The sequence below is a fragment of the Guillardia theta genome, assembly GCF_000315625.1.
Source record: "Guillardia theta CCMP2712 unplaced genomic scaffold GUITHscaffold_67, whole genome shotgun sequence".
NCBI classification, from domain to species: Eukaryota; class Cryptophyceae; order Pyrenomonadales; family Geminigeraceae; genus Guillardia; species Guillardia theta.
The window spans coordinates 366,220-380,919 of NW_005434607.1; the positions used below are offsets into that span (position 1 = coordinate 366,220).

At 52.4% G+C, this 14,700-nt stretch overlaps 4 protein-coding genes across 4 annotated transcripts; 1 reads left to right on the plus strand and 3 right to left on the minus strand.

Moving 5' to 3' along the window:
* Positions 1-305: 305 nt before the first annotated feature.
* On the minus strand, positions 306-2,016 carry GUITHDRAFT_113503 (hypothetical protein; the record flags this gene model as incomplete). The annotated part of the gene is made up of 11 exons (XM_005827395.1): positions 306-488; positions 537-581; positions 702-762; positions 810-867; positions 916-999; positions 1,057-1,102; positions 1,326-1,363; positions 1,415-1,520; positions 1,568-1,618; positions 1,680-1,763; positions 1,900-2,016. 11 exons carry the CDS (start codon positions 2,014-2,016, stop codon positions 306-308), a joined length of 873 nt encoding a protein of 290 aa, XP_005827452.1.
* Positions 2,017-2,310: 294 nt separating this feature from the next.
* On the plus strand, positions 2,311-3,958 carry GUITHDRAFT_142779 (hypothetical protein; the record flags this gene model as incomplete). Its single annotated transcript, XM_005827396.1, has 8 exons — positions 2,311-2,429; positions 2,483-2,705; positions 2,774-2,850; positions 3,115-3,148; positions 3,298-3,402; positions 3,452-3,499; positions 3,666-3,776; positions 3,872-3,958. 8 exons carry the CDS (start codon positions 2,311-2,313, stop codon positions 3,956-3,958), a joined length of 804 nt encoding a protein of 267 aa, XP_005827453.1.
* A 761-nt stretch (positions 3,959-4,719) lies between these two features.
* On the minus strand, positions 4,720-8,441 carry GUITHDRAFT_164680 (hypothetical protein; the record flags this gene model as incomplete). The annotated part of the gene is made up of 22 exons (XM_005827397.1): positions 4,720-4,858; positions 5,033-5,116; positions 5,164-5,196; positions 5,388-5,438; positions 5,630-5,776; positions 5,830-6,216; positions 6,260-6,335; positions 6,364-6,488; positions 6,538-6,636; positions 6,686-6,909; positions 6,974-6,992; positions 7,046-7,114; positions 7,175-7,227; positions 7,273-7,319; positions 7,365-7,408; positions 7,455-7,521; positions 7,570-7,601; positions 7,658-7,720; positions 7,782-7,813; positions 7,864-7,968; positions 8,046-8,100; positions 8,385-8,441. 22 exons carry the CDS (start codon positions 8,439-8,441, stop codon positions 4,763-4,765), a joined length of 1,965 nt encoding a protein of 654 aa, XP_005827454.1. The 3' UTR covers positions 4,720-4,762.
* A 2,763-nt stretch (positions 8,442-11,204) lies between these two features.
* On the minus strand, positions 11,205-12,256 carry GUITHDRAFT_142781 (hypothetical protein; the record flags this gene model as incomplete). Its single annotated transcript, XM_005827398.1, has 2 exons — positions 11,205-11,644; positions 12,076-12,256. The coding sequence occupies 2 exons, from the start codon at positions 12,254-12,256 to the stop codon at positions 11,205-11,207; spliced, it is 621 nt and encodes a 206-aa protein (XP_005827455.1).
* Positions 12,257-14,700: the final 2,444 nt, after the last annotated feature.

Sequence of the window (14,700 nt, forward strand, 5' to 3'; positions counted from 1 at the left end):
GAGGGGAGGGGAAGGAGGGGAGGGGAGGGAGAGGAGGGGAGGGGAGAGAGGGAGAGGAGGCGGTCATGGATTTTTTGACTTGGGACTGTTCCAGGTGCCTACAAGACATTAGCAGCTTCGTGAGGCCGGTGAGTGGAGGGTGACGAGACTGACGAGACTGACGAGGACGAAGGAGTATAAGGTGACGGACAGGTCGACAGACAGTTCTTGATGAGAGAGTTTATCTTTTTACATGAATCAATCTCCTTGTTCCCCTCTCCCCCCCTCTTGCTCTCCGTCCTTTCCCTCGCTTCCCTCCTGCTGTTCTAACCCTGGATGACCGTGCGAGCTTGACTAATGAGAGGCGAAGTAAGGCCCTCTTCCTCGTGCCTCTCCTCCTTGCCGCTCCCCTTCATCCTCATCGCGTCATCCTGCTCGCTGTCTTCTCTCGCGTACGCCTCCTGGATGATCTTCTGCCCCTCCCTCCACATCCTGCGGATCCGATCCAACTGCGCGTCTCGTCATGGCTGCGGGGGAGGAGGAAGAGATCGACAGACCTGCAGCCATCCGATGAAGCACGCGACGATCGCCAGGCAGATGACCTGAACGCATGAGCCTCAGGCAGAGGGAGAAGTCGGTCGACGAGCCAGGAGGACGAGAGAGAGGGAGCGCAAGGGGGCAAGGGTTGAAGCAAGGAGGCAGCGGCATGTAGTCAGTCTCACCATGGCCAGCCATATCATGCAGATCCACCATAAAACCAAGAAAGCGCTGTTGTCACCCCAGCTAACGCCCTAGTCAGAGCTCATCGACTCTCCCTCCTCTCCTCCCACCTTCCATCTCGACAACCACCTGGGACTCCCTTGTCCCCAAACGCCCACACGCAACCGACTGAAGGCAGCATGTGAGAGGGGTCGTCTCTACCTCAAACCTCCTCACCGATGAACCAAGAGGTTTGAAAGATTGAGATGCAGTACAGCATAAAGTTCGCCTTGATGCTGTACTCCAGTCTTAATGCCAGCACTGCGCAAACGGTGAGCTCGAGGACAAGGACGCGCGAGGCTCCGTCCTCCCCCTCACCCGCAAGGCTCATGATCGGGAGCAAGAAGGAGGTTATGGCCTCAATCTGTGTCAACGTTCAGTCCACTAGGAGCGCAGCAGTCAGTATCGATCGCCCTTGCCTTGAGCCAGAGTGCAACTCGTCCATCGGGCCCGACAAAGTCACTTGGCTCCCCGCTGGTGCAGAACTCGCGGATGTGGGCGACGATCGCCCACAGACAGGCGCAGCTGGGGAGCAGGAGGCTTAAGACGTTATGGTGAGGTCAACGCATCATCTACCCTGTGATTACATTGATGAGACGTAGGATCCAGATGTCGCCATGCCGGACTGCAGGCACGCAGCGTCAGGGACAGGAGGACAACGACTGAGCATGCAGACCTTGTCCTCTGCTCGCAAGGGGCGAGGAGGTCGACTGCTCCCCGATCTCATAGAGGAGACGCGGAGAAAGTCGTGCATGCCCGGAAATCGCTCCCCACACGCTGCCCTGCAGGTGCATCAGGTCGCCGCGAGCCTGGCCGGCACTGCTCATACCTGGGATCTCTCAGCTGGACTTTCATGGATCTCCTCCTCGCTCTCATTCTGCTGCAGGACACGAGCGTCAAGAAGCGCCGGGGCAGCCAAGGGGCGTTGCAGAGGAAGAGACCTCAGGGTCGGAATCTTCACTAGTCATACTCTTGACGTCATGTGCTCTGACTTGTGTTCTCGGCCTTGGACATTCAGTTACTTCCTGCAAGGAGATCAGTGCAAGGGAGGGAGCGCGACTGGACAAGTGTCGCAATCTCAAAATGGAAAGCATGCCAACTTTCAAAGATTTCGAGACAAACTGGGATGATATCACAACCTACATCACAAACACCACACACTAGGTACAACAATGCCTTCATGGTGCTGGCAGTTCCTGCTTTTCCCCATCCCCGCTCCGCTCCGCTCCCTGCCCCTCCTGTTTTCCCCTTCCCCACTGCCGTTCCCTCGCCAGCCATGGCTGAAGGAAATTCAGGACACTGTCCGGATGAAGTTGATTAAAATAGTTTTGAGTGGAAAGGGTTTGTCGGATGAGGCGATGGAGTTGACGGCGAAAACAAGATGATGGCCTTGAGGAGACATGCAGGGGGAGGAGGGAGGAGCAGCAGCAGCAGCAGGAGCAGCAGTGAGTGAGTGAGGGAGAGGGAGGGAGAGGGAGGGAGGGAGGAAGCGAGCGAGCGAGCGAGCGAGCGGAAGGAGGAGGAGGAGAGCGGATATGATGATTACGATGATAATGCGATGATGGGGTGAGGATGAAAACCGCGATCTCAAGAGTTAGAGCCCTTCTCCTATCATGCCTGCTGCTCGGCACCGCGAACTTGTTACGAGCGCAGTGTCCTGCGGGCTACTATCAGAGCGCAGGAAGCTGCAAGTAAGTTTGCCATGGCAGGGGATCATGTCAAGGAGTCTGACTTGCTTGCGAAGGATCTGTCTCGGCTATGAGTTCAACCCAACTCAAGGGATGGCGGTACTGGTGGCCCAGCCCTGCCCTAAAGGGAAGTACCTCAAGAATGCTTGTCACTACGGAAACTCTACAACAGACAGTGTTTGCATGTCTTGCACTTATTCGAGCACGGTCTACTCGCTTCCTGCTGGCGCTGCCTACGGTTATCCCCTGCGTGGCCCTGAAGTGAACGACTGTGATGTGGTGAGAGCGGATACTGTTCTTGAGCAAGGATGGCGAGATCTGACCACGAGCTCTATGAATGTCTGCAGTACTGTGTGAACTCGTATGCATACCTCTACTTCTCTTACAACAACGATCGGTATCCTGACTGCAGAAGTTGTTCAAGGTACTGTCCACCAGGCCAGTTCATCGGTAGCCAGGCGATGTCTTATTGGATCATTGAGTGATGGAGCTTGTGAACCAGATGGGTGCGGCGGAAAATCGTCGGGGTCTTGTGTCGCCTGCTTCGGGTGAGATCATCTGATCTGATCCGATCCGATCCGATCCGATCCGATCCGATCTGATCTGATCTGATCTGATCTGATCTGATCTGATCTGATCCGATCCGATCCGATCTGATCTCAGTCTCTGCCTTGACGTGAACCTGCAGGTACAACACAAATAATCAATTTGCGACCCCCTTCGTAAGACGTGCATGTCGTGTTTTTCGTTTCCCTCTTACTCACCACGAGGCTTGTCCCCCTGGGACATTCTTGTTCGACGCATGTCCCAGCGGCTATCTCGTTAGCTTGTTTGCATCGCTGCTTTCAGCTGGCTCACTGCCTTGCGCCAGGCCGACATGGAGAACAAGTACAATGATTCCGGCCAGTATCCGTCACGCTGTCTGCCCTGCAGCAGCTTTCGTCCCTTGCATTCCGAATACTTGTATCCTCTGTCGGTGAGCGAGGAGCTGGGTGAGAATGCTTCCGAGTCATCTTTGCAAACAGGCAAACACAGACACATGCCAATGGCGTTGCAGAGATGGATATCAAAAGGTAAAGATCCGACCTCTGCTCCAGCTCCAGCTCCTGCTCCAGCTCCTGCTCCAGCTCAAACTCCTGCCCCTGCCCCTGCCCCTGCCCCTGCCCCTGCCCCTGCCCCTGCTCCTGCTCTACCTTCTCCTACTCCTGCTGCTCCCTGATTCACTTAAACCCCTTCTAGGTAACAAGGAATGGGATCGATTTCTGCGAGCCCTGCTCAGCCCCCTGCTACCCGAATGCGGTGGAGCTGGGCAGCGCCGAGACCTACCTGGTAGCTCAAGTCTTCCTGAAGGTTACCATGACGGTGGTTTTGTACCAGGGCCCGGGCCAGGCGCCGGAGGAGCTGATTTCCTGCAAGTGGATTTGGAGCGACAGCTCTGGTTTCAGGTTGGGGGGATGGTGCTCAAGGCGAAACCTCCTGACTGTGTCCCTGCCCAGTGGATCTGTGCCGCAAGGGACGACAGTTCGTCTTGAGACTGTGATAACACTTGTTTTACGCTCCTCCGCCTCCTCCTCCTCCGCTGGGCCTCCTGTTCTTGCTCCCCTGTCCTCATTCTCCTTCTCCTTTCTTTGCCTCTTCCCATCCTGCCCTCATTTTGCATCACCGACACCACGGCAGACTTACAACTTGACCTCCTCCGTGTCGTCGTCACAAAGTCTACCAGCTGAGATCTATCTCATGTGCCTCAATGAAGCTGTCGTGATCCTCAACGACAAGAAGGTGCTCCGCCCTCACTCTCCTCTCCTCCTCTTGAGCAGCGTCTCTCCTCTCCTTCCTCTGACGCACTCTCAGGTAGCATACTTCAGCCCCTACGGGATGGAAAACACTCCCATGCACAAAATCCTCGTGCAGCTGCAGCAAGGGCTCAACGCCCTTCAAGTCTACGTCACGTCCTACACTGGCGACGGAGGCAGGAGGAGAGGACGAGGGTCTGAGTTGCTGACTAGCCTGTAGGCCTCTTGCTCTCTGCCATGAGCTCCAACGTGACCCTTTTCAACACCTCAGCCGAGTGGACATGGTCTGAGGGAGGGGCAGGTAGGAGAGCACGCGTTCGCTGCAGTAGCTGCGGATGAGGATGAGGAGAATGATGCTGCTGCAGGGCCAGGGACGTTGATCGCATGGGACGAGCTGGCATGAGAGCAGAAGGAAGGCATGATAAGCAAGAGAGTGGGAGCCGATGAGTGTGTGTAGGGTGGGGGGAAGGAGAAGAGGAGGGAGAGGAGCATCACCAGATAGGGAGAAACAAGAGGTTTGATACGATATGATAAAGGCAGAGTCTAGTGGGCAAGCAACCTCGACAAGGGATCGTTGGGGTAGCAGAACTTGATCTTCCTCCTCGGCCTAGAGGACAAGGAAGTGCTGCCAGCTGTTGCCTGCGAGCAGGTCAGAGGCAGAAGAGAGGGGGGGCAGAAGAGAGGGAGAGAGGATCGAAGGATGGGGAGGGGGGAAACGAGGAGGAGGAGGAGGAGGAGGGTGGCAGGATGAAGGGGGAGAGGAAGAGGAAGAGGAGGAAAGAGGGAGGAGGGAGGGTGAGGAGGAGGAGGTACCTTGAACTTGGGGTTGCACTGTGGGATCTTGGACTTTGTTTCGGGAGCAAGCTTTTCGCAGACGAGGCTGAGGAGGTCCATAACCTGTCGAAGAGTCTCAGCCGCCCTCATCGAACCAAGGAAGACTGAACCTTGTCCTTGACTGGAGCCCCGTCGAGAACAATCTGAGGGAAGGGAAGTCAGAATTCGAAAACTTCTGAGCAGAGCAGAGCAGAGCAGCGGAGAGGAGAGGAGAAGAGAGGGGAGGGAGGGGAGGAGAGGAGAGGGGTGGGGAGGTTAGGAGAGGAGCGAGCGAGAGAGAGGAGGAGGGAAAAGGGGAGAAGAGTAGAATCTTTGGACGAGAGAGAAATCGCACCCAAGGCGTGAAGGTGTGAGGAGGGTCGAGGTCAATGGTCTGCTTGGCAGCCTGTGCACATACATGTCAGTGGAGGAGAGGAGGAGGGAAATGAGAATCCGAGGAAGGGAGGAGAAGAAGGAGTAAGGGGAAAGGGGGAGAGAAAATGGGAGAAGGAGAGAGAAAGGAAGAAGTAGGAAGGAGCAGGGGGGGATGAAGATGGAGGAGAGAGTAGGTAGAGGGAGAAAGGAAGAATGCTCCACCTGCATATGGAGGAGGTCCCCTTCGTTGCCAGTGGCACATTGGATGATGGCGTTCACGTCCATCCCGCTGTCGGCCAGGCACGTGCGCGAGGCGTTGAGAGGAGTTTCGTCGGACTTCTCGATGCACTTGAAGGCAGGGAACCAGGCCTGAGGGCAACCAAGTCAGAGAGCGTGAGGCAGCCAGCGGCCTCGCTCGTCACCTGCCAGTCGTTGTTCTTCCCGTACTTGTCCATCATGCACAGCTCGATCTTGTTACCCACGCACTCGTCCTCTCCATGCTGGCACTTGATTACGCTGTTGTTCAGCTGCGCATTGCCGTAGGGGATGGCCCGCAGGTTCACGTAGTCCCCGACGGCATTGAGGACATCTGTGAGAACTGAAGTGGTGAAAGCCTTGCAGCCCGGACACCCTGCCTCCATGTAGAAGTCGATCTGGATCTTCTTCGGCTTCTGCTCCTTCTTGTCCCTCTCCTCATCGTCTTCCTTCTCCTCCTTCTCCTCACTCTTCTCCTCCTTCTTGCCCGCTGCAGAGGCTGCTGTTGCCTCGAAATCCTTCTTCTGTTGCGCAGCTTCGAGCTCGCGGACGACCTGGATGAGAAGGTCATGGAGAGAGACTGACGCGCAGCCTCACCTTCTCGAGCTCATCGACGATCTCCGATTGTCTCTGCAGCTGCTCGGCAAACTCTCCCTGCGCCTTCACACTCTTCCTTGATGCCTCGACTGCACCCTTCGCACCTGGTCATCTCCCTTGCACCCTGTAGTTTCACAAGCCTCACCTGCAAGAATCCAGCAGAGAAGGCTTCTGCAGCCTGAGAGCCGTCTTGGGTGCTCAGCCTTCCGTTGGTTGCATCATCGTACAGCTGCGAGAGAAGATCATAACAGGGACTCAAAGGCGACGACTTGTGTTACCCTGTCCATCAGGTTCTCTTTTTCCTCCTCCAAGGCTTTCTCCTTCCTTCTAATCTTCAACAGCCTGTCAATCCTTTCCACTTCCGGAGTCTTGACGATCTGCTCAGCAGCACTTCAACTTCTCAGGTAGAGATGGTATTCTAACAACCTGCTGATCCGCAGCTGGGGTGCTGGAGGCAGCTGGCTTGTCATCGGACCCACGCATGAACCAGGTGAAGGGAAGGATCCAAGACGACGGCTCCTCGGGATAGAAGACTTCCTTGCCACTTCTTCCGTCGACAACGCCGATGGTCACAGCTGGCGAGTTGTAATCGGACTGGTCCTGATCGTCGTATTGTGAATCATCGTTGTAGTCGTCAGCATCGCTGGAGCCTGGAGGTTGACATCAGCACACGTTCATCGAGGGGTAAGGGAAACACAGCATCGTAGAACTCACCAACATCGCTGTTTTCACGCTGCAGCAATCATCAAGTCAGAAAGAGGTGCAGTTGAGGGGAGATGGTGTTACAATGTAGGTCCCAGCGACATCCCTGGCGGAGTTACGGCGCTCGTCGTCATCATTGTTGACATACATCTCCTGCGAGGAATCATAGCGTAAGAAACAACATAGAGATCAAAGTAGATCTGGCAGTCATACATTGCTCGAATCGATCGCCTTGTTCGAATCAGCCTGGTCAAGTCCGAACTTGCCTATCAAGAGTATCGGCATTTCACGTTGGGTAAGTTGGAGCTCACCATAGGTCGTTGGCATGGCTCCGCCTCTTTGAGGCCAGCCAATCGTCCTGCATTTGAATCACAACAAGATCGACATCACCGACTCGCTGTACATGTGCAAACCGGACTTCTCCCTCTTTGTGTTGGCAAGCCCGCGCTATCAGAAACTTGTCATCAAGGAACAATCAGTCATGGCTACTTACAATCTGTCGTTTGGCTTGGTCCAACTGCTTCTGGATTCTAGCTTCTGCAGCAGATTGACTCGCCAACCTTACACCATCCGCATCAGAATCCACCTTTTCAATGGGGAAAATTCACCTTGAGTCGATGCTCTCGGCCTTGGCAATGAGCTACAGGAGACATCAAGAGCAGTCAGTCACGTTCGGCTAGACGAATTCTTCAACACCTTCTGGATCTCTGGATTGCGCTTTGAGAAACTTTCCCTGGCCTGTTTCAGGTATCGTTCCGCCTGCACATCCATATAAGAACATGAAGCAGATCGTGCAGGAGCAAAGCATGGCAGGCACCACCTTTTGCCGCAGGGGCGTCTCAGCTTTGCCCGCTGAGACAACGTGTAAGTATATCACTTGTCACAGAGTGATGGTGATTTACCGATCAGCCTCTTCTCCAACACATATGGATCCACCGACTCTAGCACAGGAGGGGATGACCTTTGATTCACCCGCAAGTCCCCGCTCTTGGAAAGGATGATTGCAACTGTTGAAAACATCAGCATCAACAACTTGGCTGTTCAGAACAAGGGGTCGATGACAAAAGTAGCCATTTCTTCTTACCTGCCGCCACAGCGCACAGCGATGCAATCACCAAACCTCCTCTGGACATGATCACCTGCTCGTTAAGTAAGCCAATCATCTATCTTCCTACGACCACATCATCATCATCAAAATCATAATCATAATCATCGCTACCACCACAACTACCACCCTGATCATCGTGTACTGAAACCAAATCATTTGAAACCCGCGCTCATTCTACTCAGGAAATCGCCAAAAGCCCCCCTGCTTTCCTTGTTCCCTCTAGTCCATTTCTGCTATGACTTCTATCCCTCTTCTCCATGCTACCATCCCTTCTATCCCTCTTCTCCATGCTACCATCCCTCCTCACCCTCTTACCCTCTTCACCCTCCTCTTCCTCGCCCCTCCAATCATCAACCCCTCGTTCTGTTCCATTTCATGCTCCGAAACACGATCTATTTCTGGCAAATCTGCCACATCCCCCCTCAGGGCCTTCTAGCCTCAGCAGCTCTCATTAGTGAATATGGCCACCCCCGGCACCGGGCCGGATATTACTACCCAATATTATTACTTACTTGGTTTTACTTAACTCAAAACCTGGGCCGGCGCAGACAATCCAAAGTGACCTGCAAGATGCGGCCCCGGCCCGGGGTTGCATCGCAGATGAGGGAGAACGCAACGATTGGGATTGTTGCGGGAGAGTCAAGATACAGAAGGTTCTAATAACGACGTTTTTAAAATCGAAGCGAAACCTCAACCTCTCGGGAGATCTGGATGTGGGGGCCGTGATATGAAGAGACACGGGTTTGTTGCGACCTCGCTGCGAGATACAATGAAACACCACGATTCAGATTGTTGTGTCGGAAGGATGTGCAAATCAAGGATATTGCGTCGATTCATGTTTCAAAAAAAATATTTTTCGTTCGCAAACGATGGATATGTTGTAAAGTGAACCGACCGTACGCAACTGCCCGTACTGATGAACCCACTCCCTACCTTACTCGCCTTCTTAAGACTCAAAGTTTGCCCAGCAACAATGCGAATCATTGCTATTTATCGACCACCTTAACCAGCCTTACAGGAGGTGCAAGATGTGTGTCACGGGAAGGAGTTTTAAATTGCTCCAGCAACAATACCAATCGAAGTCTTTTCACATACAGTGCGGACTTGCCCGAAAAGGACTGGGCAACAATACGAAGGGCTGCGATCTTTCCATCTCCTTTACCGTACAACTACGGGTCCATAATATATGAAAACGTCAGAGAACACTACGGGTACTCTCCCTCTCATAATAACGGCGTGACAGTATACCCAGAAGTAGGTGTGTCCGGTACGCTACTATCTGTACGTTGTTACTGTAGGTTAAATTCGCGTACAGTAGGAATTTCAAAAAGTGATTCGGTACGAGCTGTACTATCCGAAAGAACGAATTTCAATTTGTTTCAAAGTTTTCAAATTTTTGATCGAACATACAAAATGATGAGGACCCACTTGCCATGCTGCGGGACGGCCAAGTTGATGATGGAAGCTACAGCGGTTCCGCCGACGTTGCTGGTGAAGATAGATAGGTGATGTCAGATACATGTTATCATCCATTCAGAATCAGGTCCATTTTCTGCAGCATGGATGAAAGCCGCGCATTCACGAGTGCGTAACGAAAAGAATCCAGGTTAAACATGCAACGAGGTTCATGCTGCATACTACAGGCAAAGGCTTCTTATCGTTTCAACTTTGAAGCACAGGCAAGTCAAAAAGACTGTATGCATCCGATGTGAAGGCTTGTTATTGTCGCGGTACTGGGCAATTCGCAGCATGCGGCAAGCAAACCTGAATCATGCTCGCACAGAAATCTATATCATGAAGCGACGCTTTGAATGCCGGGCGAGATCCACTCGCTGTAGATGAATGGAAGCAAGCAAAGACAATCAATGAACACCTCGATGCAATCCGTACTGCAGAGTCAGACATTGGCGGGGATAGGAAAAGTATATTGAACAAGCACATTGAAGGTGGGAATACCTTGATTGAATTAGAGAAGTTTTATATCAAGATTCAGCTGCTCTACTAGAAACTCTTTATCAGTAAACTCTTACAGCTCGGTTTGGAATTTCATCCACTTGCCTTATGACATGGCTTCTGTTGATAGCCTGGTGGAAACTTACGAATGTGTCTTGATCTAAAAATGGTTTGCACCGCCTTGAATGATCGAGGTTTGAGAAAAGAACGATGGTTGGTTGACGATTAATGAACGAATGAACGATGTATTCATCAGAGAACATTCATCTAACCATCAACTTGATCAGGATCGCGGTAAATCGCGGTCGGAAGCGAAGGGCTGATGAGCGGGAAGGATGGGAGAGGGGGCAGGGCGGTGGGCAGGGGGGGGCGGTTTAAAAACTTGACTTTTAAATTTGACGAACCTACAGTAAGTACTAAACGTTCTTATTTTGCTCGGATTTGAGAAATAGCGATTATCGTACTATCTGTACGTTCATCGTTAAAAACGGTTGTAGTGAAATTTAACGGACTGTCCGTAACATTTGTACCAGGGAACGTACAGATAGTTGCGTACCGGACACACCTAGTATGCCCTTCTGACCGACGAACTAGCTAGGTGGCCAGGCCAGTTTTCGATCAGACGACACCCCTGTAGTCTGTAGGATGGAGAGCCGACCTAGTTCTTGTCTTGATGTTGTTGGAGCCTTACATGAGCACTACCAAATGATGTCAGTCAGCAATCACTTCAATAATCACATGTCGTAAACATGATCAGGTGGATAGAGATGGAGAGAGAGATGAAGGGAGGTGGCCTGAGAGATGGGGGAGAGGCAGGGGGAGAGGGAGAGATGGATGAAGGAAGACAGGCAGGCAGGCAGGCAGGCAGGCAGGCAGGCAGATAGACAGGCATGAGCGATTGGAAATGCAGCGGCGGCTTCCAACCGAAGTTGAGGACTGAGGGACAGGAGTAGAAAGGGGTATTAGTGGGCGCATACAGACAATTTGCTCGAAATCAGTCCAATGCACACACTTGAACAGCTTGAGAATTTCCATTGTTGATGCATATTTTTCTGTTTTGGTTTTCTCATGACAAGGAGTCACCCGCGTGAGATCAAATGTGTTTGTCACTGATTTGTTTGGATTGGTGAATTGGAATTGATCATCACTTTCAGAAGCAGCAAACTTTTCATCATTCATGTTTTATGAAGCATAGATTATGGAGGCAAGATAGTTTTTTAGCAAGAATTTGTGGTGAAAAGAAGGTGAGCCTTGCAAATTCCACTGGTCTGCATAGGCGCTCCTTGCCTTTGCCTCCGTTAGATTCTTGTAATCCTGCAGTATCCCGCACAATGGAGAAGATACCATGTAGTAGAAGATGCTAGAGCTGGCCACATTGAAGTTAGGCTGTGCGTATTCATAGATGTACACGTTCTTCCTTGCAAGATTCCCTGTCAGTATATCGATCTCATACTTCAGCAGCTTGCTGTCATTGTCTGTCTTGGGTGTGAACTTGGGAATATAGTCCTTCTCCTGGTCCTCCTGATCATTCGTCTCTTCAAGATTGATACCTGTGTTGTCGTTCTGCTCTCCCTCCTCCTCTTTTCTGAGCTTATTGGGCACGATCCTCCATCGGAATGAGCCTAGGGGTAGGCAATCGGGAAATCGGGCACCACATCCCCGCTTGCAAGCTTCCTAAAGTATACGGGCACGAAGCCACATGTGAACACGCATCTTATTGCGCAGAGAAGGAAGGGGAAGTAATGCATATTCAGAAAGTCTTTGAAATCTTTGTTGCATTCCCTGCCCTTGATTCTGCATTTAATATCCCTGCAGAGGCACATGCTTGGGAGTGTGGAGAAGCAGAACTGTATTGTTGGCTCATACATGCTGAGCTCTAAAAGCGCCCAGTACGACTCATCCTCATCGTATTTCCTCAACTTGCTCCTTGCAAGGAGAGCCTCGTTCTACAGCTTCTGTCTCTTTAAACGGGCACTCATCCTCAGGCTTTATTCAAAACTCTACTGCAATGTTTCTGATTTAATGATACAACACTAAAAAGCAGTTGAAATACCATCCTTGTATTGATCTTGATAATTCCCTTTGTCATCCTTCTTCTCGTCCTCACCCATTGGGAGTGCCGTGTTTAGGCTCCGTTTCATCTGCACGATCCCGATCTCCTCTGCGATGTAGAGGACTCGGGAGGAGTGCAAAGATGATGACCGCTGCTTCGTGCCATACTCTCGCCTTGCCATGTTGCAAGTTGAGCACCATGCCGGTTCCCAATGTGAGTATGAAGTATATTATGCGGCTACTATGATGAACGATGAGTCACTAGTAGGAAGAATCTCCTACGCTGCATCGATTCAACGTCAGTTCAACGGTTCCAGGTCAAGTCCCGGTCGGAGTCCCGGCCCCCGGCCGGGTCCGATCACGGACCGGCCCGGCCAGGCCCGGCCCGGCCCCGGGCCCGGAAGTCGTGGCAGTCGGACTTGAAAAAAAAGAAACAGCAGCACCTCCTAGTCAAGAGCCGCCGAGACTACCCGGCGGCGTGACTGCCCCTTTCTTGATGGCACGGTCCGGCCACCATATCTCAGGTGCTAAAAAAACCAGCAGGTCAACGTCCCTACGCTGCTGTTAGGTCATCTGATGAAGTGGCCCTCTCAATAATACTACACGTGCTTCACTACTTAGATTAAATCCACGGTAGTGTGGCCATGGTCAATGAGCGATGGCTGGCGGGACGGTACCACCCCCGGTAGCCTCCCGGAGTCCTACAGTACCCCCTCCCGTCGGACCGAGTCCGGGAAGGCTAGATCAAGATCTTTATTTGTTTTATTTGTTCCTGCCGGCGGTCAGTGTGGTGGGGGATGAGGGGGTGGTGCACTTGAAGTACCGGTTACTGCTAGTTATCGCCAGATAGTTGAACTTGATTAGGTAGGGGTAGCCCGGGGGGTATCGGCTGAGTGACCGTGGCAACTTCTGTCACCTTGAGAACTTTGAGGGGCCCCTGGGTGGGGTAGTCGAAAGGTACAAGAGATCCCGAAAGGTAGGGTGGGTAGTGATACTATGACACGGTACCGCTCGTCAGGTCCCCCCGGGGGGTTGCCAGGAGTAAGGGGGTGGGTGAAATGGCAGGTGTACTTCTGATCAAGCCCGGGACTCGACCGAGGGGGGCGCCAAGAGGTTTGTCTGGGGTAGGGTGGGTACTAAAAACGGGAGTAGGGTAGTGCTTGTTGGTCATAAGCTGAACCCAGTAGAAATTGCTTGAAAACAGGGGTAGCATCCTTAACCCACTGCCGAGGTACGGTACGGATTGGCCATGATGGCAGGGTGAGTTGTGAGCAAACTTCGGAGGGTGGGGGTGGGGTGCGGTTGGGTGGACTGGGGTGGTCCAGTGGGGTGGGACCTAACAGTACCGACACTAGGGTCACGGGACTCGGACACCTGGGACACCCACCGTCCCATTTTTGATGGGTAGGCTCGTGAAGTACCCGGTCCTTTATGATGAATTCAAGGGTATACCAGGGGTAGGGGAACAAACGATCGGGGGGTAGTGACACGGTAAGCCGGGTCCCACATGCAAGCCCAAGATGAGCGGGATGGGGTGGAGGAGGAGATGGTACTAGTGCAGGACTTGAAGAGGAAGAGGCGACAGCGAGGAGGAGAGGTATTATGCCATCCTGAAGGAGCCTCGGAGAATGCTCGGAGGAGGCTCGGAGAAGCAGGGTGGTAGTTTGAGCCCGAGGGCTCGCAGGCAGGTCCTGGGGGAGGATCAGGAAGCAGTCTGGATGAAGAAATGAATGGCTGGTTCCTTGGAATAGAACGAGAGGAGAAAGATTTGAACTGTTGACGATGCCCTTGGTAACAAGAACAAGTCAAAAATGTATGAGAGGGAAAACTTAAGATAAGACAGGGACCAGACAGTACAGAATATCTCGCAAACAATGCACATATGACTGACCGATGGGCAACAAGTCTAGAAGGAGCAGAGTGTACTGAGGGAACGGTCATGTTGAATCGATATTCTGCGATAGTGTCAGATAGGATCAAGGTTCACATAGAACGGATCGAGATGGGCAACCTAGATTTGTCTTGCTTGCTCGGATTCATCTTGATTGATTTTTATCAACAGTTGCAAAGATATGAGCTGGGAAGATGTGCAAGTTCGTATTCATTCAAATCATCTCAGCGTGAAAAGCTTCTGCTGACCCGGAGAGCTTGAGCGCGTCTTGGTCATCGTCGTAAACGATGTCTGAACGTTTGGTTAGACCGCATACAGCCAGTGCGATCTCAGCTAGGAAGAGGAAGAAGTTCATGCATGACCTGCAGATGCTGGGGGTTCAAGTACCTGGTGCGAGGAAGGGTCAAAGTTCGAGCATGGTGCACCACGTCCCTCTATCCTCGGACTTGAAACGGAACGATGCCAAGCTGATCAAGATCCTGACACACCAGGACGACGAGAGCTATGGGAACGTCAAGAGCCCGGCCAATGTATCGAACCTCAAGGACTTCGTCAAGGTCATGGCAGACGATGTGAGCGGCTCGAAGCTCTTGTCGGGCGATGGAGCTGATCTCCATGCAGGCGAAGAAGATGCACCGTCAGATGGAAGAGAGATCGCTGCAGGCGAGTGACTGGGGGAACCTCACAGACGAGAAGTACAGGTTTCTCCAGGTCGTGATGGACATGTGCACTGTT